Here is a 27,524-nt window from a genome sequence, read left to right as displayed (position 1 = left end):
TGTGTGTGTGTGTGTGTGTGTGTGTGTGTGTGTGTGTGTGTGTGTGTGTGTAATCAGGGCAAAGTTGTGGGAGTGGTAATCTAACTCAGTGTACAACCCATTTTTCCATTAGTCCTAATCTCCAAAACCCAATTTAAGGATGACAAGAAGTTTTATCACTTGTCCAAGAATTACTGGTGTCCAAGATCTCTTTATCTGTGAAACAGACACATTCCATATTTGTAGAGAAGCCCCAAATGGAGACACCTTTGTATGAGGTAGCACAGTGAATTAAATTCACACTAAAATAGCAGATATTGATATACTCCCTTCCTAAGGGGAGGCAGGAAAGAACAAAAGGCCATAGGATTTGGGGAAGGAAGAACCACAACAGAGAGGAGGAAACGGAAGGGCATCAACAATGCCGGATAATGGAGAGCACTGGATTGTTGGTTTCGGATTTTTTCCGGACATCAAATCTGTGTGACATAGATGAGTAACCTAACCCTAGCTCTGCCACTTATGATCTGGCAAGTCCCTTGGAAATAAGAGTTTGGGCCTAGATGAATTCTCATGTCCCTTCCAGCTCTCAATCTACAAGCCCATGATCATATATATCAACCAAAAGAATCTGCTGCTTTCAGCTTTGATTAGCCTATCAAATTCTTCTGTAAAATGTCTTTGAGTTTTAGCAAGGGATTCTGAAGAGACAGTTTTAAGGTTCAGTCAGTACTTTCTTCACAAGCCAGGAGGCAGGTAATACACATATTATTAGCCCCATTTTACCAATATGAAATAGGTACTCAGAAGTGAAATGATTTTCTTGGCTTCATGCATCTGACAGATGGCAGAACAAGAACTCCATTTTGGGTCATCTGACACTGCTTTCACTATACCAGCCCACCTCTGAAGAGGTATTGAAGAATGTTATAAAAATAAAAAAATGCAGGCAATACATATGATGATGATTTTATTTATATATCCTCTTTTTTCTGGAGTTTTGCAAATAAAATATTCCCTACAAATCATCTCTTTACTTGCACCAAATCCCATCCTACAGAAGCAGATCATATCAAAATTGTCTGGTGCATGAGACACAACAACTTAATAAATACTTTACAAAAATAATGCAGTTTTTTTCCTCAAAACATTAAAAACAATTTAGGATCCCCAGCCCTAAGCCCTTCTTTAGACAACAGCATTTACTAACAAATTGCAAACTGGGAACATATGAGGGTGGAGGGAGGAGAAAGGTGAAGTGATATGAAAAATGATTTTTGTTTTTTATGCATTTTGTTTCTCTTTTTAAAAAAAGTGCTATTTCCTGCTGACTGTTCAAAATTTCTGTGATTTCTATACCATGCTAAGGTATGAATGAGCAGTCAAAGTTTTGGTGCCCTCATGGCTTTTTCTAGAATCATCCAAGTAAACAAATATTGACCTTACACTCCAGAGGCTTTTGACAGCACTGCAAAAACCAGGTCCCAGATTTGCCATGAAATGCCAAACTCAGCACTAATTTGAAACAAGGGGCCTTTGGAAGCCTGAAACTCAAAAAGGTGCTTAAGGACTAAATAATATTTATTTTGAGGTTGTTTTTCTTTTTTCATTTTTGGCATTTCTGTTTTTTTAAGTCATTAACATTCCCTTTCTCTTCTACTTCCCCAGGATAATTCCTTTCTCTAGTCTTAGGGATGCGACTAAATATTTTTATGAATATAGTTCCAGAGAAAAGGTTATGTTTGTCACATTCATATTAAATAAGTTATATATAAAAACTGTCTATAATGTTTAAAACTTTTAACCTCTCTTCCCCCATTCCCTCCCTGTACTCTGAAATACTGAGTCAAAGCATGAGTTTATCCCACCAACTATTTATTCTTGCTTATTTTCCTGGCTTATGTTTTTCCTTTCCACATAATTTGATCACTATATACATTATCCTTAGTATGCATACAGGGGTGTGTATGACTTCATATAGAAAGTCGCATGCCTCTATGCATACCCATATCGTAACTTATGGAAAATACACATGTATTATATACAAATATACATATATACTGTAAAGAAGAAGATCAACCCTATTTCAAGCAGATCAGTGCAGAAAATTTGTGTCATAGGTGCAAGGTATATATAATTACTACCTTCCCCTCCAGGCTGAATAGTGCCACCCTATTAATATTCCCTAGCCTCCTGGAACTGCTTGAAATAATCTTCATCGGAAGGGTTTTCTGTACATTTCTGACCGTTGTTTGGAGGTCGGGCTTCGTTATACCTGCTCCAGTCTCCCTTGCAAATTATCCAGGGCAAAATGTCTACTTTGTAATGGAGCTCTGCAGAGAACTCGATGCTAATCAGGTTTGGAGTCCCAGCGCCTTTTCCCCTGGTAATGAGTTGCATATTGTCATCATAACAGCAGTGCTGTGCTGCCAGGGTTGTGCTTTCCAAGGAAAGCATGGATCTGATGCAATATCGTGCTGTAGGCTTATAGATATCCAGCTTCTCCTTTGGCCCACTTGCATCTTTCCAGCGGAAGTCTTTCCTCTTATTACGATCAAAGATCTCTGCTGTGCTGTAGGCGACTTCAGTTGGGTAGGAGCAAGGGCAGCTGGGAAGGTCATTGACCACTTTGTGCATATACTTCTTCAAGAATTCACTCTTGCAGCTCATCCATCTCTCACAACTATCAGTGTCTGAAAAAGGTCAGAGGAAAATTATTTGAACACATGAAGAACCATCTCGGTCAAGCTGTTAGATGACTTTATAACCAAGAATGACCAGGGATAACCTTCTTATAAAGAATAAAAACAAAACAACAAACCTGTAACTGGTCATTCTAATTCTCCTATAAATCAAAGGATGTTTGGGAAATTCCTCTTTATTACAGTGCTTTAATTGGCTCTCCAAGCACTCAACATGGAATGACAGAAAAGTAGAAGCCAGGAAACATGAGTTCTAGTCCTGATGCTCATTTGCTTAACTGTGTTGTCTTGGGCAAGTCACAGTATTTCTGGGGCTCATTTATACATGGAGCTAATATTTAATGACACTGTAACTAAAAGACAAATACATATGATCCCTGCACTTAAAGATATAGATAATGGCAGAGATCAAATATGTATAGTCATGACTGAGTTACAAAGTAGAATATAAGAAGTAGATAATAAAGGCTGTGGTAGCTCTGATTCTGAGGAGAGAAGACTTGCTTCTAATTGAAATTAATCAGGGAAGTCTTCATAAAAGGTCCATGGCACTTTGAGATGGCTCTTGAAGAATAGGTTGGATTTCCTAAATGGAAATGGGATAGGGCGAAGGGTCCTACAACTCAAGGGAATGAAATATACAGATGTTGAGGGAATATTAAATAGGCTAATTTGACTGGAACATGGAAAGCAGAAAAGTACATTGGAGGTAGATCTTGGAGGGAGGGAATATGGATTTTATTTGGCAGGCAATGTAGAAGCATTAAAATTTGATTGAGGAGTGACATAATTAGAACTTTGCATAAGGAAAACTAACCTGGCAATCACATGAAGGATGAATTGGGATGGACAGAGAGCTAGGAAGACCAATTAGAAGATTTAGGACAGTGCCTGGCATTGAATAAATTCTAGCTGACTCAAAGGCTATTTTGTAGCAGCTGGTGAAAGGGAATAAATAAAAACATGAACTAATTATATGGGCAGTTGGAGAGGAAAAAAAGAGAAGGATGTGAGAGACATGGAAGTAAAAGTGTAAGATTTGACAAGCAATTGTAGGAGGTCAGAAAGGAGTCAGAGAGGAATCAAAGATGAATCTAGATCTCACAGCCAGTGTGAAGGGGAGAATATTAGCGCCTTTGACATAAATATGAATGTCAGGAGGAAAACGGGTCTGTTTCTTCACCTGTAAACTGAATGGGGCTGGATTAGATGATTTCTAAGGTCCCCTCTAGCTTGAAATTATGTGCTTCCTATGGATTCAATTAGTTACTTGAGTAATCAGAGTAGATGATAGATCCTATGAATTACACATCTGGAATGCCACTGAAAATTTTCCACTGAGGGTCTGTACTTCAAAAGCAAACACCAGCAGAAAAGTCCAAATAGAGGGGCTGCTTTTTTCCCCCAGGGAAAAATTCTTGAAAGCATAACATTGTGATTGTAGACATAGAACATGCATGGTTTGTGTTGATTTTCTTCTCCGATGAAACTAGGTCAATATATTAAGATATCCAAAGACATATAGTTAACTAGATTGCCCCAACATAGAATTTTAGAGCCGATAGGGACTTCAGAGATCATTTAGTCATGATGGAGTTTGTATGATTTTAAAGGTAGTAAAAGTTTCTTCTTCTCACAAAGTATTGCCCTTAGAGTCCTACTCTGGTGCCTATACTTTTTATCAGAATCACCCTTTTATGTGTCTTCTCAGAGTCCTGGTTAAAAAGAAGCCTGTTATTTAGAGAGATAAATACTTTGCCATAATAGTACTAATGCATTAGGTTAGGGTTAGGGTTCCAGTAAAGGAAAAGAAATGTTCCCACTATGGGATATTGTCCAAAGAAGGCATGAGACAACACTGGAATGCCCCATTGCCAACAAAGTGCTCAACACTTGGAACAACAGGATTGTATTCTGTATGGAGAAGAGAAAATACTTTTGGTTTAGGAATGTAGACAGTCAAAAGTTGCATATGCCTATGGCATCCATGCATTTGTCTTCTCTCTTCCCTGTCCTGAATCTATAGTTCTCTAGAAAAAAAAAGACACCAAGTAGCATTTGATGGATCTTCAAGTCCATGACATTTGGCACCTAATTATACTGTTTAGGAAATAATTATCAATCATCTGGGGAAATAATTAGGCCAATCAGGAAGAGAAGGAGACTGCAATGAGGGGGTAAGTAAAGGAAGAAAAATAGAACTAATATACACACCCAAACACACATACACACACACACACAAACATCCCTCTAATGGGATTGATAGCCCTATTATCTAAACCATCTAAGTTAAAACACACATGCAAGCATCTGGGAGTACTTGCTTTGGCCTAAAGAAGTACTAGGATGCTCTTGTGTTCTCAAATTCAATGGCTACATTCTCTCAACTATCTATTGACCATAAATTTCAAAGGATCATAAATGTAGGGCTATAAAGGACCTAGAAGTCAAGTTCCTTAGGCCACTGAGAAACTCTCATCTGTGAAGATACAGATTTTGTGTCTTTTCTAGCAAGAATCAAGTTCTGACTTGGTAAGGACACCACTAAAACGCTGATGGGAAAAGGTATAATGTTTTGGAGTGGGGCTTTCTGCCAACTGGCAAAGTGATGAATGTAAATGGAAAACAATATTCTATTTCTGAAAAATATCCATTTAAGGAATTAGAGACTCATAAGAAAGCATATTTTCTTCAGGCTAAATTTTATAGTGCTTGCTCATGACAATATTTCAGATATGCCTCTAAGAATAGTTTCTTTCTAATACTAGAATTATGATACTCTGATAATTAGTTTTCCCTACTTCAGGGAGTGAAAAGTGTGAGTTTAGCCCCATTATTTGAATGAGGAAAATATGGTAGAGAGAGTTATAAGGAGTAGAGCCAGGGTACCTGATTCTCAGACCATTGTTCTTTACTTGCAGCCTGATTAGTGATTCAAATTCAGCATTTTTTAGATGCTTAATATGCATAAGGCATCATGTTAGGTATTTGGGGATACAAAGAGAAAACAAAATAGAATTCTTGACCTCAAGAAACTTTCTGTCTTCTTGGGTGATACACTATTGATACACATAAGTAAAGATAATTTTAAGGTAGAGAGATACACTAACAACCAGTGAAGATCAGGGAAGATTTCCTGTAAAGTTACCTGAAATGACCCTAGGAGGAAAATGAGAATTCTAAGAGTTGGATGTGGAAAGAATGTTCAGTCTCAGTAAGGGTGGAACTGAGTCATGGATCTAGGCAAAGTCATCTAAGTGGGAGAGGGAACCACAACATAGATGGTTTGGCTGAAATATAGTATGTAAAGGGGAGTAATGGAAAATAAGTCGGGAAGGCTAAGTATGGGACTAGATTGGAAAGGGATTTAAATGCCATACTGAAGAGTACATGTTTTATCCTAGAGGCAAGAGAGAACCATTGCAATTTCTTGAGCAAGGTTCCGACATGGTCAGACCTGTTCTTTGGAAAGATTATTTTGAAAGCTGTGCAGAGAATATATTGGGGGTGGGGGGCCTGGGAACAAGGAGACCAATTAGGAGGCTATTAGTATAGTCCAAGTGAAAGAAAGGTATGAGACTCTTCATTACAGGAAAGAGAAGGGCTGAATTTATATAGATAACCACTGAACCCATGAGACCACCATAGAAAAAAATAGAGAGAGAAGGAAATCAGGAAAGAGTCAAAGGATCCCAGTGGGTAGGTCAGAGATTTACTTATTCAGCAAATAAGAGCAAAGAATCTATGAAGACTTCATCATTGAGTTTAAATGGCTGTCCCTTCAATTACAGTATTAAGACTTATGTCCTTCACTTGTCTGGAGAATCCTTGTGATTGAAATAATTTTCCTTCTACCATAACCTTGACTGAAGTGACAACATAAAATGAATCTAGGTTATAATAAGGAATATACTGATAATAACCATATCACCCTATGGACTATGTAATAGCTCCTTAATTAAATAGGAGCTAGTTAATATATCTATAGTTTTAGTTTATACATGCCTTTTCCTTGTACCTTTTACTACTTGGCTGTTGCTCATTTGAGGCGTTCTAGCTAGAGCCAGAGAAAGTAACTCAAATTAAAAAATTAGTCAACATAATAACTGATGATTAGTTCTTTTAAGATGTTGTGTGTGCGGCAGCTGGGTAGCTCAGTGGACTGAGAGCCAGGCTTAGAGACAGGAGGTCCTTGGTTCAAATCTGGCCTCAGACACTTCCCAGCTGTGTGACCCTGGGCAAGTCACTTAACCTCCATTGCCTAGCCCTTACCACTCTTTTGCCTTAGAGCCAATACACAGTATTGATTCCAAGATGGAAGGCAAGTGTTTAAAAAAAAGATGTGTGGGAGAAAAATGTGGGAATAAATGGCTGAAAGAATATTTCATGCTATTTCTGTTACTAGTTACTAAGGCTAATTGAGACTTGGGAGCTTACAAATTCCTGTGCCTTTTTTTTGGTATATTTCCTTATTGATTTGGTAGATTCTCTTGTTTGGGGAAGGAGGAAAAGTGTTGCAGAGGTAGAGCAGCAAAATCTGGTGGCACCCTGACCCAGACTTGGGACTCTCCCTACCTTTATGTCCTGCCTCACCTCACCTACCATGGACATGGCCTGGAATAAGAAGCCAATACTTTCTGGCTCAAGCCTGAATCCTGCTGGGAAAGTGTGTGGAGAGGAAATAATGTTCTGGGAAAACTGGGCTCAGGGAAAGAAAAATAAGACTTTAAGATGAATCCAAAGATGGCTTTGCAAAGGCAAAAAGAAGAAAAAAGCTAAATCAATATTGGGATAAAAATCTTACAGCAACTTACCAACTTCAAAGAGTTTGGTGGCATTAAACTCTTCACTTCCTGCAAGCAGGCTTACTTCTGTGGCAGCTGTCCTAAAGGTGTCTTCAATTCCTAAACATAGACAGAAGCTCATATTTTTTCCAGTTATATGAAAAAGACAGAAAGCTTTTTTAGAAATAAAAAACCCCAAAAATCTAAACAAAGATCTTTTTGTGCTTTTCACCACTTTATTGGCACAAATTTGTGTTCAGAAAGAAAAGTTAAAAGCAGATAGAACATAAAATATACTAAAACCTGGGGTATAGTTTGTAGGATAAATTGCAACATAACTCAAATAACTCTAAACCAGTCCCCAGGGAATTTCCATTTGTTAGTTTTTCTGGAGTTTGGAGCCCAGAACAAGATGGTACCTGGAAGAGAGAGACAGCTTTTCTTAGGGTAATAAATGCTAGAAAGTAGGTATATACTTACGTGTCAAGAAAAAGATCATTGCGCCTTACATTTATATAATAATTTCTTATACCACCACTCTGGGGATGGAGTAAAGATGTGGGTGGCATGGCAGATACTGCCATTTTGAAAGAGAAATAGGGGTTTCATTTAGTTAAAATTATAGCTCAAAGTTACACAGTTAGTAAATGATGGATGTAGGGCCAGATTGCTTTTTTCAAACAAAAAGGGAGAAATGTAGTCTCTTTCTGCCAGGCCATCATTACCCTTACTTTGGAGGTACCAAAAGAATATCAATAAGGGTTCCAGAAGAACTACCAAGGTTTGGGGCAAGTTTCTTCTTTCTGTTCTGAAGATTAATATAGCTTTAAAATTATTTAAAATATTCCAGGCTGCAAAACATCCTTTTGCCTGCAAAATCCTGTATTTGTCTTTTCCATGTTTACCAGCATCTGTCTTGTTCCTTGCACATGATCCTACTTACTTCTGCTATGGCTTGAATGACTGGGCTAAGCGAATCTTAGAATCTAACTCTCAATCCACAAAGGCACCTACCTGCTCCCCTACTATTCCTTTTAAATAGGGCTCAAGCACCATCTGCTGCATGAAAGCTTTCTTGATTCCTGTCTCACAACCCCCACCTACTAGTACCCTTTCGTTCAGACTGCCTTAATGATTTGGTAAATATTTATTTTTATTAACTTTATATTGATGATGTGTATTTATATATAAACATGTCTCTCCCCATTGGAATGCAAGCTCCTTATGAGTAGGGATTTTTTCGTTTTTTGTCCTTGTTTTCTCAGCAATGAGCACAGTGCCTAGCATAAACTAAGAACTTAATAAATATTTATAATTAATTGATTCATAATCCTAGTTCTGCTCTCTGGAGACAAATGGAATAAGTCTAGTTTTCTGCAATCAATTCGTCAAGTTCTCCTACAAATAAACAATCCCACAAAAATATGAAAAAAATTCATCATTGATAAACATATATTAATTGGCACTCTGGATACAAGAAAGGTAAAGATATGGTCCTTTGCCCTCATGGAGCTCATAATTTAAAGGAAGAAACAACATTCAAACAAATAACTATAAAAATACAATATTTAGAAGACATATAATATATATCTACAAACACATACACATACACATATATAGCATAAATGGCAGATAATCTCAAAGGGAAGATCTTGGGGGTGTCAGAATAGAAAGAAAGAGAAAAGATCAGGAAAGGCCTCTTGAAGATGGTAGGTTTTGAGTTGAGTCTCAAAAGAAGTCAAGGAAACCAGAAGGGAGAACATTCCAGGCATGGAAGACAGAGAAAAAGCATGGAGTTTCATGTGTGAAAGTTAGCAAGAAGGCAAGGATGATTGGATCATAAATATATTAAAGGGATTTAAAGCATATGAAGACTAGAAAGGCAGGAAAAGGGCCAAGTGGTGAAGGTCTAAATGTCAGGATTTTCTACCTGGAGGTAATAGTGAGCCATTGGGATTTATTGATGAGGAAAATGGAACAATTAGACCTACACTTTAGAAAAATCACTAACAGCTATGTGAAAGATGGATCAGAGAAACTTAAAGCAGAGAAACCTATTATGAGGTTATTATAATAGTCCAGATGTGATACTATCTGAGTGGAGTGAAGGAGATATGTAAGAGAGATAATATGAAGACAGAATGATGAGATCTGACAGTAAATTGGGTATGCGGGGTGGGTGTAAGTGAGGAATAGAAGATAAAAAACTTGTTTGTGAGCTTGGGTGACTGGGAGGATGGTGGTACACTTAACAATAATAGGGAACAGATGAAAGTTTTTTGGGGAAATATGAATTATATTTTGAACATGTTGAGTTTGAGATGTATATGAGACATCCAGTTTAATATATCTCAACAGGCAATTAGTAATACAAGACCAAAGTTCAGAAGAGAGGTATAGATCTGAGAACAGTCTGCATAGAGATAATTGAATACATGGGAAATGATAAGGTTACCAGGTAAGATAATATATATTTCATTTATATTTTTAATATTTATTATGTAATTATAATAACATATATGAAAATATAATATATAACAAATAGAATAATGTTTAATATATAATATAAAATAAAATATATTTATATTTATACATATATAGACCAACACAGGCAAATATGCCTTGGGGGCATATCCACAATTAGTGGGGGTGATGAGGAAGAAGAACCAGCAAAGGAAACTGAGGAGTACTCAGCAGGAGTGTAACTAGGAGAGAACAATGCCATAAAAACCCAGAGGAGAGAGTATCCAGGAGAAGAGGCAATCGACAGTGTCAAAGTCTGCAAAGGTCAAGAAGGATGAGGGTTGAGAAAACACTATTCTATTTGGCAAGCAAGAGATTATTGGTAACTTTTGATGAAAACAATTTCATTTGGGCCCTGTGTCTCTAAATCCCATGCAATTGAAGTCATAATGTAGAGGGTTTAGAAAAGGGGCAAAAAGGGACAGTAATGCATTGTTTGTGGTGTTGTGAACTGATCTGACCATTCTAGTGGGCAAACTGGAACTATGCCCAAAGGGTTATAAAACTGTGCATACCCTTTGATCCCGTAATGCCACTACTACATTTGTATCCCAAAGAGATAAAAGAAAACAGGAAAGGACCTACTTATGCAAAAATATTTATATCAGCTCTTTTTGTGGTGGCAAAGAATTAGAAAATGAGGGGATGTCCATCAATTGGAGAATGGCTGAACAAATTGTGGTATATGACGGTGATGGAATACTATTGTGCTATAAGAAATAGTGAGCAGGATAAAAACCTGGAAAGACCCACAAGAATCAATGCAGAGTGAAATAAGCAGAAACAGAAGAACATTGTACACATTAACAGCAATATGTATGATGATCAACTATGAAAGACTTAGCTATTCTTCATAATACAATGATCCAGGGCAAATCTGAAGTACTTTATAACAAAGAACGCTATCCATCTCCAAAGAAAGAACTGTTGGAGTTGGAATGCTGATCAAAACATACTATTTCCTACTTTATTTATTTGTGTTTTTATTTTTGTGTTTTGATTTTATGCAAGTATTCTCTTACAAAAATGACCAATATAGAAGTATGTTTTGCATGATAATACATACAGACACACACATACACACACATATATACACATATATATATATATATATATATATATAAAACCCAGATCAAATTGCATACTATCTCTGGGAGGGGAAAGGGAAGGGAGGGAGAGATAATTTAGATCTTATAAGTTCAGAAAACAGACACTGGAAATTATGATGACATGTAACTGGGAAAACAAAATATTTTAAAAAAGGAGCAAAAGAGTGTAATAAATTTCTTTGAGGTGCACTGTCTGATTTTCATGTGACCTAATTCCTGTTTCAAAATCTTCTCTGTAGCACACTGATAAGGGTTTATTTTCATAATGAGTTAAAGATATTCATATTTTTCAGTGAGCTTTCTGCTTGCCATATCAGGTTCTGCTCTTGGTCCTTCTTCCATATTATCATAAAAAGGAAAGTCCAAGAAAAAAATGGGGGTGGAAATTCAACAAAACCAATAGAAAAAAAAATCCATATCTTAGACTATAAGATATGTTTTTTTTTCCATTGGACCTAGAGCATAATAATATACACTTACATTTATATACCATAACTTGTATAGCCATTCTTTAATTGATGGGCATTCTTTCAGTTTCCTATTCTTTCCTACTACAAAAAGAGTTAGAAATATTTTTGTAATCCTTAGAGTTTGTTTTGTTTAGGATTAAGTCTTCCCTGATTCTACCTTCTCCCTTAATTATCTTATTTTCCTTCCTATTTCCCTGCTAAGTTAAAGGTATTTCTCTATTCAGGGTGTGTGTGTGTGTATGTGTATGTGTGTATTCTTGACTTCTTTGATCAGTTCAGATAAGAATGAGGGTTGTCAGTCATTCTTCCTGTACCAGTGATGGCAAGCCTATGGCACAGATGCCAAAGACGGCACACAGAGCACTTTCTGTGGGCATGTGGCCACCCCTTCCCACCAGAGTTTGTTCCTAGAAAAGCAGAGGGACTCATAGAGAGCTGCTCCCCTTGTCCTCCCTACCATACCTGAGGACATTTCTCACATGACTGGCCCTTCTGCCCAGCAACCCAATGGGAGCACTTCCTCCCTCCCTTGTGTAGGGTAAGGGGTGGGGACAGGTTATACCCAGTATGTGGTGGGTGGGGGCAGGGCCCTTCTCTAAAAGGTTCACCATCACTGCCCTATACATTCCTCCTCTGTATAGACATCTATCTCTATTCTTCATAGAGTTTTCCTGGCAGATACCAGAGTGATTTGCCATTGCCTTCTCCAGCTTACTTTTCAAATGAGGAACTGAGGGAAACATGGTTAAGTGACTTGCCCAAGGCCACATAGCTAATAAGTGTCTGAAGCCCTAACTCACGAAGATGTGTCTTCCTGACTCTAGGTGGGGTTCTCTGTCTACTAAGCGATCTAACTGTCCCCTGCACATACTGATTATGTGAGATAATTTTCTCTAACCCTCTTCTACTTTCCTTCCTCCCCCTTCCCCAATATATTCCTCTTTTCCTACTTTTCCATTCTTCTTTTTACCTTATCACCATAGAGCCTCTCCTAGGCCTTCAGTATAATTAGACTCTCTTTTTATCCTCCCCCATTATAATAAGATTCAGAGAGTACATGTGTATCATCTCTCCATATTAGAATGCAAGCATTTTTTCCTTGTTTTAATCCTTTATTATTGCTCATTTGTGTTTACCATTTTATGTTTCTCTTGACTCTTGTGTTTGAATTTCAAGATTTCTATATAACTTGATTTTTCATCATCAGTGCTTGGAAGTCCTCTATTTCTTTAAAGATCCAATTCTCCCTTGTAGGATTATACTTTCTTTTGCTGGGCAAATTATTCTTGATTGTAAGCCTAGGTCTTTTGTGTTCTGGAATATCATATTTCTCTCCTTTATAATGGTAACTGAATTATAGAGGATTCTGGCTGTGCCTCCCCTGTACTCGAATTCATTCCTTCTGGTTCCTTGCATGACTTTGTAGATTTATGTAGTGAGTGTTCCTTTTACCACAATAGCTTTTTATGGTGGGATTTGTTTTTTTGTTTGTTTATTCCTGAAGCCTACTGCCTAATTTGGACTTTATGCTATAGCCAGGCTCTGTACATGTCTGGAAGCTGGCTTTATCATTCATTTCTTCACAGTGTAGAATATTGTCTTTTTCCAAGATCTCATGAAGAGTTTAGTTCTTGGTACTCCCAAAGTGATCTGATCCAGGACAAAGTTAGGTTGCTGTCTGCCTGATCTGAGTTCTGCAAATTCTGACCTATAATTGGATCTGATCAACAGGCCCATGGGCTTGCCTCCTTTAGAGGTCAAAGATTGCTGCTGTATTCAGTTATGATAAGACAGCTGAAAAAGCTTTATTAGTTCAGGATAACAGAAGAGGTTTCCCTTTAGTTTGGAAGTCCTGCTCTAGTTACTCATCCATAGGTTTTAGACTGGAATAAACATTAGAATTGAGATCCTGCTCAGTGACTGATATCATAATCACACAAGTACTATTTGCTTCTGAACTTGTTCCTAATTCAAAACACAGCCTAAGGCTTCTGGCCATTCCTTACCCATGAATGCTTGCTTACCCTCTGTCTTCCCTGGGCCTGTGATCTAGAACTGGGTACTGAGCGATAAAGCTGCCGATTTGTACCTGTTCTCATCAACATGTCTTTTATGAGTCTGGGGGTGCCCTGGCAAGGGTGTGGGGCCACCATTTGTCCTAGTACACAGCTTCTACTTCTTTTGTTCAGTCATTTCAGTCATGTGACCCTTTGTGACCCTATTTGGAGTTTTTTTTGGCCAAGATAGTAGAGTCATCTGCCATTTCCTTCTCTAACTCATTTTACAGATGAGGAAACTGAGGCAAAGAGCATTAAGTGACTTACCCAGGGTCAAATAATTAGTAAATGTCTGATGCCATATTTGAACTTAAGTCTTCTCAACTCTAATTTTGGTGCTCTATCTACTGTACCACTTAGCTCCATATCTCCATGTTCCTAGCCAGACCCTATTTCCCAGTGCCTGTCTCCCTGTGCTCATCTGGGTTGGAAAAATGACCAGTCGTGACTTTTAATTTTCAAATTTTTTAAAATTAAAATTTAATTTTTAATAAAAGCAAAAAAATTTAATTAAATTAAAATTTAAAATTTTTTAAAAATAATAAAATTAATAAAAATTAAATTTTTTAAAATTTTCCTATCATGATTCAATTTGGTGCATTTTCAAGATCTGTTTTAAGAAGTTGTATTGGGGAGAGCTCACTTCATTCCTTCTGCTTCTCTACCATCTTGGCTTCAACCCTGTATTGATTAGTTTCTATGAATTTTTCCAATTCTGACACTATGGAATAGTTATACCAAATGGAAATCGAAGGCACTTTGGGGATAAGCAGAAAGCCCCAAGACAGAGAAGCTAGGAGCTGGTTAGTATCAGAATGGACAATGTGGATATGAGAAAAGATGAGAATTTGGAAAAGACACCATTTCCACTAAATCCTTAATGAAAGCATGGAAAGAAAAAGCTTGAATAAACCAAATGGGAATGGGCATTCTCATCACAGGATAAATGAATCTATCATCTAGTTCCTTGGAGCTGGTAAGGAAGAGAAAGCCACTCCCTTAGTCAAAAACAATAACCCTAATTAAAGCAGAATAATTTTTTTTGATGTGATTGATTTTACTTTTAAGAAGTCAGGTCTGTTTTTAACTATAATTGTTATTGGGCTACACTGTAGCTTTCTTGTATATTAAAAAATTAGAATATTGTCCCTTCTCTCTATACCCATACCCGTAGGCCTCCCCCAAGACTGAGAATCAGGGGTTTGGGGTTCCAGCCTTGACTCTGACATTGCCTTCTTGTGTGACCTTGGGTAAGTCACATAATCACTTTTAGCTTTAGTTTTCTTACCTGAAAAAATGAGAAAGTTGAACTTTCAGGTTTTGTCTAGGTTTAAATTCTATGATTCTAGAACTATCAATAGAATAAGGTAACTGCTTGTGGTCTATCATTCAGGGAACACAGGGCATGTTCCTTTCCTCTCCAAAATATTCACTCAGCATGAGAATTCCTTTATTAAAATAGTGACTATCCCTGGGCAAGAGTAGATAATAACATCCTAAATTATTATTAGCTGAAACCTTAGATTAATTACCAATTTCTGAGGACAAAATAGATTTTGGGGGAGGGAAGAAGAGAGAAATCATTGCTTACTTTATTTTTGTTCAAAGTAATTGGCAAGATATTTCTTTGGATAGTAGGACAGAACCAGTGATATTTAGAAATCTGGTTTAGGGATCTATAATTTCATTATCATTATGATTAGGAACTTTAAAAAAATCATAGTCAGAGCCAGAAAAGAACTTGTTAAGTTATTGAATTCAACTCCTTCATTTTACAGGTGGGAAAACTGAGATTCAGAGAGGTTAATAAAACTAGTATCTGAGGCAAGATTCAAACGTAGCTCTTTCTGACTCTATGTACTATACCCTGTGCACGTTTCTGTTCAGTTAATACTAGCAGTGTGACAGAGACCTGGCTGCTCTAGCTGATCAAATGAAACAACATATATAAAATGCTTTGCAAATATTAAAATGTTATATAAATGCTAGTAATTGTTGTTACTATATGCAATATATAAATATTTATTGTGGATCTGATCTGGAAGGAAGTATGTACTCACTTAAAGTCTATTTTCTAGTTGTGAAATACTATAAGATGAAAGCCTATTTATTAGACATGCTAATTGCTTTGTAGTTTAATTATGGTGTCTGTAAACTTTGCATGGTTAGGAAAACAGAGAGCAGGTTTGGATGCTATGAAAATTAGTCTAATCTGAAAAGAAATCATGAAGTCACGTGATTGGAAGGAACTTCCAAAGATGGCATCTTACCCTTAGAAAGGGATATATATCTTTATGGACACTTAAACATTTTTCCCATTTCTGAATGTTTCTGGGGAAAACAATGAAGACAAATGGAAAAATAACCTATACAGTGGTGTCAGGGTTTGTAGTTCTTCTGGAGACCCTTAAAAGCATCAACATTATTAAGGGGAGTGGTGAATGGGTTGAAAAGATGGCAAAAACTAGACAAGGAAGCAAAGCATTTTCATTGGCTTCTAAGTTTTTCCCTCCAGTAGGAGGGCTACTCCTCCCCTCATGTCCCATAAACACATGTGCATACATACATACATACACCCTTGCATATATTACCTGCATATATGCACATATAGACACTCTGACACATGCAAACACACACACCTTTTTTCAATATATGCATTTGATACTGTCAAATCTTTTTTATTTCTCCTTCACCTCTATCCTTTCATTCAAAGTCACAATCCTCACATTTATGAATAAGACTTCTGTGTGCAGGAAAAAAGGAAACTTATAGTGAATTATTTTCTTTCCCTGAGATTTTGTCTCTTTCCATTTTTACCCATTTGGAATTCAGACTTTTCTAGGAAGCACATGGCGACAGTTTATTCAGAAATGTTAGTTGGTGATGAAGGGACCCGAGGATGATCATACAAAATAAGTTTGCAATTCTATAGTATTCCCTGAATATATAAATTCAGTAGCTTAGCAATTCAGTTTTATGTTTAAAAAATTAAATGCTAAAGCAATAACAAAAATTAAACAAGAAGTTGCTTTAGCTTGTAAGTTTATTTGCCTCCATGATTGGTATATAGGGATGAATCTTGAAGATTCATGTAGCTCTCTACAGGGAACCAGTAATAATATGACCTTATATTTACCTAAGGCTTTACATTTTACAAAGAGGGTTTCTAGTCATTCTCGGATTTTATCATGAAAAATTAGTGAAAACTCAATTGCTTCTGTCAGGGTATCAGTTGCATCTTTAAGCGAATGTGCTGTATTTAAATGTTTGTGTGACAGCTGGGCATCATATATAGACTGTGTTAAGAGTTTAGTTTAAAATTTGTATTTCTCTATGGGTGGCAGCAAAACATCTTGTAACAGACAATGCATTTGACCATAATTTTATAGTTCAATATTCTCAAAAATAAGTGAAGTAAAGGCCAAGATCAGGATCTAACAAATTTATATTTTAAAAAGATCTTTGAAACCAACTACTTCAATGCTTTCATTTTATTGATGATGAAACAGGCCTGGAGGCATGAGGCAACCTTCCCAAGGTTATATAGGTAATAAGGGACAGATGTGTGGTTATGTTCAATTTCTATTTTAAAGTTCACATGTAATGTGGTCTTCAACTGCTTCCCTCTTATGCACAATAGATGCAAAACCTACCTTTTTAGGTTTAATATCTTTTAAACATGAGTGTGTCCATCTCTTGGCCAGAGATTCCTAATCTCTATATGCAGCCCTAATCTTTCGCCTGAATTCTACTCATTAATTGCCAATTGTATGCTGGATGACTCTTCCTGGTTATCATGTCAGCATCTCAAATTCAACATGTACAAAATGAAACTCATTATCTTTTCCCTTAAATCTATACCTTCCATAAACTTCTCTCTCTCTGTCAAGGGTCCCATTATCCTTCCCGTTACTAAGATTCATAAACTTGGAGTTGCCCCTGATTGTTTCCTTTCCCTTTTCCTTCATATCAAATCAGTTTTCACATCTGGGAGTGGAGAGAGACATATTTTTTGACATGGCTGATGTGGGAATTTGTTACACTTGACTCTGAATATTTGTTACAGGGATTTTCAGTGTTCATGTGTGAATGTTAGAAGATATGGGAGAGGAAGAAAAATAAAGTTATTAGCCGAAAAACAAACAAATAAATAAATAAATCATTCTTTCAGGTTCCAGTCCCTTTCCTTTCAGTCTATCCTCCATATAATTCCCCCAATAATCTAAGGCATGAGCCCAATCATTGGGTAATTTCCCTGACCAAAAGTGTCCAGAACCTCCCCACTATTGAGGATAGAATATAAATTCCACAGACTGGCATTTAAGGCCCCCTTGCCCACCTCATTGAACCAGCCCTTCTTCCTCCTCTCCTAACTCCTTGTCCATCATCCCCCACCATTTCTTCTTTCACTTGGATCCTTGATAAAGAGGTGTTCCTTCTCTGCACCCTTAACTCTTTCCCCTCCTATCTTCTCTAGAAGTTTGCCAGAGCTGTCTCCATCCTTGCTATTAATTTCTCCTTTCCTCAGCCAAACTCTTTGGAAAAGCTGTCTATACTCAGCATTCCAGTTGCTCCTCTTAACTCTTTTCTTTACCTGCTCCTCTAGACCTGCACTACCAAGTGCCATTTAAATACCTTGAATTAGAGGTTCCATTGACATCTAACATTTAGCATGTTTGAAACTAAAGCCATTACTTTCCCCCCTCAAGTCCTCTTCTCTTCTGAACTATGGAGGATACCACCATCTTTTTTTACATGATTTAAATACATTTTTATTTCATTAAATGTTTCCCAGTTACATATAAATATTTTAACATTTATTTTTTGAAGTTCAAGTTTGAAATTCTTTTTCTCCTTTTGTACCTCTCACACCCCTTGAGAAGGCAAGTAATATGGTATTGATCATACATGTGAAGTAATACAAAACATAGTACCATATTAGCCATATTACAAAAGAAAACATGTACACAAAATCAATAAAAATAAAGTTTTTAAAATGTAAGCTTCAATCTGCACTCAGAGTTCATTTGTTCTCTCTCTCTAGATATATAACATTTTCCATTATGGGTTCTCTGGAATGGTCTTGGATCATTGTGTGATCAGAGTAGCTAAGTCTTTGACAGTTGATCATCCTTTTAATATTGCTATTACTGTAGGGCACCAACATCTTAACAACAGCAAACATTTATTTAGCATTATTATATGCTTAGGTAGATGCTGAACACTTTACAATTAGTTATTATTTTATTGATCCTCACAACCCTGGGAATTAAGTGATATCATCATCATCATCATCATCATCATCATCATCATCATCATCATCATCATCATCATCATCATCATCATCTCTCTCTCTTTCTTTTTTAAACAGAAGCTTTCCCAGGGTCACACAGCTAGTAAGTGTATGAGGTCAAATTCGAATTCAGTCTTCCTGATTCCAGGTCCATCATTCTACCCATTACAACACCTAGTTGCCCGGTGTTCCCAGTCACCCAAGCTCACAAATTCAGTTTCACTGGAATCCTCACTCACATTCATCTTATACATCTTTACATCTAATCTTTTGTTCAATCTTCTGTTTTCTACCTTCACAATATTTCCTTTCTACATCTTCTTCTCTTCATTCCCTTGCCTTTGATTTGGGCCCTCATCTTCTCTCTCCTAGAAAACTTCAATAGCCTCCTAAGTGGCCTCCTAGCCTCAGCTCTACAATCAGTAAAATGCATTTTCCATAGTGATTTTTTCCTAAAGGATAGGGAAGTATTACTTCTCCCTTTCATAAAACAGTACCTCTTTGATCAAATATGAAGTCTTCTATTGGGCACTTAAAGATAGCTTAAAGGGCACCTAGTCCTTTCTGGACTTCTTACACTTGGTTTTCTCCATATGCTTTTACAGACCAGCTACATATTCCCTGAATTAGATTCTCTACCCTTTACCTCTGTACATTTTCTTTTTTTCACTTTTAAACTCTCACCTTCCATCTTAACTATTGGTTCCAAGGCAGAAGAGTGGTAAGGGCTGGGCACTTAGGGTTAAGGGACTTGCCTAGGGTCTTGCAGCTAGGAAGTATTGCCTCTGTGAGTTTTCACAAATTGTTGTTCATGCCTGGAATATGGAAATCTTTCTCACATTTGCTTCTCAGAAGACTTATTTATCAGTGTTTCCAGATTCCTGAAGTGTAAATGCTCACACTAAAAATTTAACAACCAGCTCTGATGAGCCTGTACAGTCTCCAGCACACCCCTGGGTCCCATTCCTCAACAAACCTGGGCAGTTTGGACGGTCACATGTTCGGGACTCTGTGGCTGTGCAGGCATAGCCACATGACCTGGTTCGCTTCTGATTGCCACTTCCACAGGTTACACTGCAGACAGACCATGGGCTCCAGTCTCCTTCACCATCAATGTAATCTGAATGAGATGAAAGGAGATGGCCTCTGAGGCTAGATGTACACACTCTGACACACCTCAGGCACACATGCTTATATAACTGGCCTTGAACACAGATTTGAACTAGCCAGAAGAATGCTTGCTTTCTAATTTCATACTTACCAAAAGCCACAGTTGAAATGCCACTGGATCAGCTGGAGCCAAAAATACAGTATCTGGCATTTCAGTTTTCACTAAAATTGTCATATTCTCAAAGCACAGGATCATAGGACTTTGGTGATAGAAATAACCGTAGACAACATCAGTCTCTCTCTCTCTCATTCTTTCTCTCTCTCTCTCTCTCTCTCTCTCTCTCTCTCTCTCTCTCTCTCTCTCTCTCTCAAGATTAAGAAACTGAAGTTCTGACTGGTTAAACAATTTATAAAGTCACACAGAAAATGGAAGAGCCAAGACCAGAGGCCCAGGACTCTTCCACCAGAGAGTTTTCTGCTATGCCACACATCTTCATGATTTCATCCTAATTTCCTTCTAGCTTTGAGGTTCAAGGTCTCTGCTCATTTGAAAAGGTGATCTTTGTACATAGAGATGTTTGTAAGCCTTGATGAATGGATAATATATGTATTCAAAGCTAACAAATAGTTGGGGTTGATATTACATAGACTGAGCAAGAATGGAACCCACATGTTCCTACCTGAGATTTAGGCGGGGTGCCAACCTTGTAGCCTTCCAATGTTCCTAAGGGCAGTACTATTTCGAAAAAGTAATTCTCTCATTTTTATCCTTGGCAGCTGAGAATCTTTATCATTAAGCAAGGTGAAGAGACAGTTTATGGCTATGTCTTGCTCTCAGTCCATGCATGCGAGGTAAACAATCTTCTCATGAGCTGCCCACCTCTACACTCATCTGAAGCTTTCTCTTTCTCCACCTCCTCAACAAAAGGAATTTTTCCAAATTATTATTTTCTGTTATGTAGAATTAAGTTTTCTAATCACATAACTCATCCAAGTATTTAAACATCTTCTTGCTACATCGTGCTATTTTGGCCTCCCTTCTTCTGTCTCTTGTATTTCTGTATGCCTGCATTTACTAATTTACTCTCTTTTACTTACTTATTAGAGAAAAAATAAAAGTAGAGGACCACACATTTTCAGGAGCAAAGTTAAGGAAGCAACCAAAGCTAATTAATGACATGAGCAAACTGATCCCTGACCCTGACACTTGCTGGTTATATGACTCTGGTCACGTCATTTAACCTGTGAGGATGAAGTGTTCTTAACTTTTGATCTCTCCACATTCTATGAGGCCCTTCTGAGTCTGTTTCCTCATCTATAAAATGAGGCTAATAATGCTTTTTCTTTCTAGAGGCATTGCAAGGTAATGCTGTGCTATAGAAATGTGAATTGTGGTTAGTGAGTGATTTGTTTTACCTTTCAGATCACAGGTTTTAGAAGTAGAAAGGATCTTGGAGATCATCTCATTCAGAGAGATTAAATGACTTATCCAACGTCAAGAGTGCCAGGCCTGGAGTCAGTAAGACTCACCTTTCTGAGTTCAAATTTGGCCTTAGACACTTACTAGCTATGTGATCCTGGGAAAGATATTTCACCTTGTTGGCCTCAGTTTCTTTATCTGTAAAGTCAGCTGGAGAAGGAAATGTTAAACAACTCTACTATCTTTGCCAAGAAAACCCCAAATGTGATCACAACTGAATAATGACTGAACAACAACTAAAGTCACATAGGCAATAAATAACAGAGCCAAGATTTCAACCCAATTCTTCTTCCTTAACTTCTTAACTAACAGAACCCTACCACAAATATCAGAAGTGTCCCTGGGGTATTAATATTGGTAGTCTCCCTGTCAGGGAGTCAGGCAGAATATCTAAGGAGAATGCACCATATGCCCATTTGCGCACACACACACATACTACTCAAAGACAAATATACTCAAACAGATATTTTAAGGGGAGAAGCATATTAAATCTAAGTTATACCTAGAATGTTTAAAATCCATAAAAATTGGAAGTGGCTACGTATCGGTTGTGTAATAGGTGCCAGGCTTGGGACTCCTGTTTTGGAAAACCTGTGGAAATTACAAGAATTTCAAGTGTATTCCATCAGGATGGCAGGGACATTTAATACTCAATGTTCAAACATTCTTGGCAATTTGGTCAATGAGAAGAAAGTTAAGTTATGCCTTTTTTTTCTCCATTATCCTGAAATAAATTTGTTTCTTAATCCCCTCAAGAAATAGAATAAGCATTTATACAGTGCCTACCATGCCCCAGGTACTCTGCTAAGCACTTTACAAATATTATCTCTTTTGATCTTGATAACAACGCTGGGAAGAAGGTGCTATTATTATCATCCCCATTTTACAGGTAAGGAAACTGAGGCAGATACTAGTTAAGTGACTTGCCCAGGGTCATGCAGCTAGTAAGTGTGTGAGACCAGATTTAAACAAAGATCTTTCTGACTACAGAGTTCTCTCTACTGTGTCCTCTAGCTGCCTTTATGATTAAGTTTTTAGCTCTAAATTATAAATCATTTTTTTCAAAATATTATTTGTTCTTCATTTATTATTCCTTATGAATTTAGCTATTAAGTCTAGTTTGGCTAGATCATAAAATTATAAAAACCTCAAATTTCTCTTCTCCTTGAAGAGTAGAAGACTAGAGAGCTATTTATCATCTGGTAAATAGCTTTCTCCTTGCCCTCATTTTAAACACTCATTAATGTAGTTCCTTTTCAAAATATCTTTATATTGTTTTCCATAAAATTAAGCATAGAACATTTATGTAGTTATATGCAGAGTCATTTTACCAATGATCAGTAATGTAACAACTTCCTGAGGAACAGAATAGTGTTGATAGCTGACCACCCTGAAGGCCTCCTGCAGCCTACCCTTATATATGAATGTCAAGGGAAATATCTTTTTCTTAGAGATCACACTTGTCTAATGATTTTGTAAGACAGAATGGGAATTTCTGAATGTGGGAAAAGTTAGAAGGGCAGCTTGACTTTAGAGTATTGTCTCCCTCTATAAAATGAGACCTGCTTTGTTCTCTTGGCTAGCATAGATCTTTACTTAAAATGGGCAAATGACAAAGGATGATTTTTCACTTACATAGTGCTTTCTACTTTTCAAAGACTAACAGTTGTCTCATTTAGTAAAAATCAAAGAACATAGTAAAGGAAGAAAAACTGGCCACTTTAGAATGGGATGTGACTTTTGTTTTAAAAATGCTTTTTGGAGATTTAAAAAATATCCATTGTATTTTAGGGTGCTTCAGTTATCAGACTTTTAAGAGATGGTTTTGGTCTAGGTGCTGGGACACCTAAAGTCACTTGACTCTTATTTCACCTGATAGGGAAGAATCTACCCAGAAGGAAAAGCAGTTTGATATAGTGGAAAGTCCACTGTCATTCAAGAGACTTGGGTCTCCCACTTATTAACACAATGACCTTGGACAAGTTGTTAACTCTTCTGAGATTCTTAGTTTTCTCACAAGTAAAATGTTATCAATTATCTTTATAGTCCCTTAGAAGGGACTCAGATGTTCTGTTATTCTATGGGTACTAGACTTGGAATCCAAAGACCTTTCTACCACTTAATCTCGAGTTTCATCTGTATAATGGAGATTTTAATATTTTTAGATCCCAAATCACAGAATTTTTATGAAAATTGAATGAGATGTTATATATAAAACTCTTTATGAACCTTCAAATACCATCAAAATGGGAGCTTCTATTATTAGGATGATTACGATAATAGTTGTGAAAGTTATATGCTTCTTACTAACAGAGGAAAATGAGTTACAGGAGTGGAAATGATAGAAACCTTGGGAGGATATGCATGTCTTCTGCAAGTTTCTGATAGAGAAGGAAAAAGCCAGGTGTTATCTGACATGCTCCCTAAATCTGAGGGGGAGAAGATTTTATAGAGTTCAAAGGAAGGTTGAACCATAAAGACTAAAAATTCTGCAAATGATCCCAGGAGGGAAATGAAACTCAGGAATGAAATTCTGAAGACAACAAAGGAAACAGTTTTGACGAGAAAGAAAAGTGAGAGTCCCTGGGGAGAGGATGGATAACCACTTGCCAGGTATGTTTTAGTGGGAATTTATTTTTGTGTATGAGTTGGACTAGATTGCCACTCAAGTTCTCTAAAATTTTGTGTTTAAGAGTTGTCTGACGGGACTAAAGTAAATGGATGTGGATCTCAACAGTCAGTTTGGGTTTTTAAAAAAAGTAAGTACAGAATGAGGAAGCAAGAGTAGTTAACAGAAAATGAATATAAAAATTTATCATGGACTTATAAAATTAGTGTCAGGAATAGTAAATTTAGAGGGAGCTGAATCTGGCAAACAAAAGAAAAATGGAAGATGGGGTTTTGTTTTGTTTTTATTATATTGGGGAAAAGAGAAAGACTAAACAAAGAGGATATGCATGGGGGTGGATGGGATGATTTTAGCTGACAACAAAGAGAAGGCAGGGCTGCGTAATTATTATTTTAGTTCTCTTTTCTCTGTGAAGGAGAATAACCTTTACCCTGGAAATGATAGTACAACAATAGTTAACAGGTAGCTGATACTCAGGACAAGTAAGGAAGGAGATTTATGGTAAGAGAACATTTAGCTGCCTAGGATAAATTTAGATCACCCAAGTCAGGTGAATTATGTTACCGTCTACTAAAAGAACTGCCAAGTGCAATCACTGAATCACTCATTGATAACTTTGAAGGCCATGGAGAATGGAAGCTGTACTAGTAAGATGGAAAAAGGAAAAATATCTCTATTTTCTTTTATCCTAAATTAGTTGTATTCAATTATAAGAGAAAAACAAGAAAAAGAAAGAAAGAGAAAAAACAATATACTTTCAACTGCACTGAGTTCATCAGTTTTCTATCTCTAAGTGGGTAGTATGAGTCCTTTGGAACTGTAAATGGGTCACTGTGTTGATCAGAGCCCCAATTTTCAAAAGCATGGGAGAAGAGTCAGTAAACTAAAGCCCAATGAATATAACTTTGATTCATCATCAAAGAAACGGGTAATAGACATCTAGAAAAGGAATTAGCAGTTAGAAAAAGCTAGCTAGTATGAGCTTTGTCAGGACTAGGCCATGTCAGGAAAACCTTATTTCTTTTAGTGGTTTTAGGGTTATTAAACTATGGAATGCTATATTTACAGTTTACCAAGGTTTTACCAAAATATTGGCGAGAGTTTTTATGCTATTCTTATGGAAAAGATGGAAACATGTGGACTAGATGATAAATACAATTAATGGATCTGGATCTGGTTGAAGGGCTAGATTCAAAGAGGAGTCATGAATGATTGAATGTCAATTCAACAAGAAACCTCCAATGGATTGCCACTGAGAGATTTATGCTGGGCTGTTTACTACTTCAATCATTTGGCTAAAGGTAAAGATGAAATGTTTACCAAATTTGTAGATGACACATAGCTGATAGGAATGGCCAGCATGCAAGCTAAACAGTCAGTGTCTGAAAAAATTTTCATAAGCAAGAGCATTGGGATCATTCTGAGATGAAATTCAAATGGTGATAAAATAAAATCAAACACTTTGGTTTAAAATAACTGTCACCCTGCACTATATTACACATATAAGGCATGGCTAGATAACAGTATCTAAAAAATCTCTGAGTGCTTTAGTGGACTTCAAGTTCAGTATAAGCAGTGTGATGCAGAAATCCCCCCAAAACTATTATAGTCTTAGTCTTCATTTCGAAAGTCACAGCTTTTAAGGGTAAGGAGGACTTATAGTCTTAGGGAGGGCTGAGGAATGGAAGGGAGAAAATTTGGGACTAAAATTTCTTAAAAAATAAATGTTAAACATTTGTACAAGCCAATGGAATTGCTTGTCAGCTCTGGGAGGGGGGGAGGGAAAGAAAATGAATCATGTAAACATGGAAAAATATTTTAAAAAATAAATAAAAATTTTAAAAAATGAATTTTAAAAATTATCTTTATATGTAATTGGGGGGGGGAGAATAAAATATTAAAAAAAGAATAAAGAGGAGACAGGCCCATCACACTTTGCCCTGGTCAAACATCTGTTTCTGGATACCACAATTTATGAGTTACGTTGATAAACCAGAGTATCCAGAGGAAAGCAAACAGAATGGTAAAGGTCCTTTTAGTTCTTGCCATATGAAGATAGGTTGAATGGACTAGGAATGCTTATCCCAGAGAAGACTTGAAATGACATGATGGCTTTCTTCAAGTATTTCCAGTGCTGTTATGTGGAAGAGGGTTTAGATTTATTCAGTTTGCCTGCAGGGACAAAAACAGGAGCAGTGGGTGGAAGTCTCAATGAGGCAAATTTAGCTGGATGTCAGGAAAAAACTTCCTAACAATTAGGTCTTTCCAAAAGTGGAATAAGTTTCCTAGAGAGGTGGATGAGTTCCTTCTCATTGGAAGTCTTCCAAGAAGACTGGAAATGACTGACTGCTTGCCAGGTATGTTATAGGAGAACTTCTTTTTGAGATTTGAATTGAATTAGATGGACCCTGAGATCCCTTTCAACCCTAAAATTATGTGATTTCATGTTGTACAGTGCCAAATGCTATTCAATACATCTTATAATGATTATGTCAGGTAACTATGTCTGCTTTGTAGAATGTTAACCACACTTTAAACATTTATTAGTAACAGTGGAACCCTTCTTTGTCTCTCTAAGGTACCTTGTAGAAAGGTACTGAAACCATGATTAATGCCACAGTTCCTGATAAATTCAACACTGCACAGCTATTAAAACTTCTGAGCTAGATGATTTTCTTCTTCTTTTTTTCTCTTTGCCTTTGGAACTGTGCTTTAAGTTCTTGGAGGTTATTTTGACTAGATCACATTTAAGGACCTTTTCAGGAGAAATACGTTGGTGTCTGGCATAAACATTTATAGCACCACTGATTAGTTGATATGGCGATACTATGATAATGGGAAATACAGTAATAATAGTAGAATTTATGATAAGAGATAACTTGATACAACAGAAAGAATATTGGGTTTGGTGTCAGAGGATCTGAGTGTGATTTATGATAGATTTGTTATTTATTATTACCTCTGTGACTGTGGGAAAATTACTTAACTTCTTTGGAACTCAGTTTCCTCATCTCTATAAATGAGAAGGTTATAGTAAATGGTTTCCCATTCTACTTTTTTTTTTTAATTTTTTAAACCCTTAAGTTCTGTGTATTGGCTCCCAGGTGGAAGAGTGGTAAGGGTGGGCAATGGGGGTCAAGTGACTTGCCCAGGGTCACACAGCTGGGAAGTGTCTGAGGCCGGCTTTGAACCTAGGAACTCCTGTCTCCAGGCCTGACTCTCAATCCACTGAGCTACCCAGCTGCCCCCTAAAAGTTATTCTTTTTTTGTTTTGTTTTGTTTTGTTTTTTAAACCCTTGTACTTTGGTGTATTGTCTCATAGGTAGAAGACAGGTAAGGGTGGGCAATGGGGGTCAAGTGACTTGCCCAGGGTCACACAGCTGGGAAG

At 37.0% G+C, this 27,524-nt stretch overlaps 1 protein-coding gene across 1 annotated transcript in view; it reads right to left on the bottom strand.

The window, feature by feature from the left end:
- Positions 1–932: 932 nt before the first annotated feature.
- The window catches only part of ISM1 (isthmin 1), a 103,688-nt gene continuing 77,096 nt past the window's right edge, over positions 933–27,524 (bottom strand). Inside the window, exons 4-6 of the mRNA XM_044663407.1 lie at positions 19,894–20,037; positions 7,496–7,585; positions 933–2,672 (exon numbers count right to left, since the gene is read on the bottom strand). Coding sequence (XP_044519342.1) covers positions 2,155–2,672; positions 7,496–7,585; positions 19,894–20,037 — 752 coding nt within the window. The 3' untranslated portion in view covers positions 933–2,154. The remainder of the gene's footprint in view (positions 2,673–7,495; positions 7,586–19,893; positions 20,038–27,524) is intronic.

This window comes from Gracilinanus agilis, chromosome 2, assembly GCF_016433145.1.
Source record: "Gracilinanus agilis isolate LMUSP501 chromosome 2, AgileGrace, whole genome shotgun sequence".
Taxonomy (NCBI): domain Eukaryota; kingdom Metazoa; phylum Chordata; class Mammalia; order Didelphimorphia; family Didelphidae; genus Gracilinanus; species Gracilinanus agilis.
Note: the sequence above shows the minus strand (reverse complement) of the source record. Positions and strands in the feature narration are given on the sequence as shown.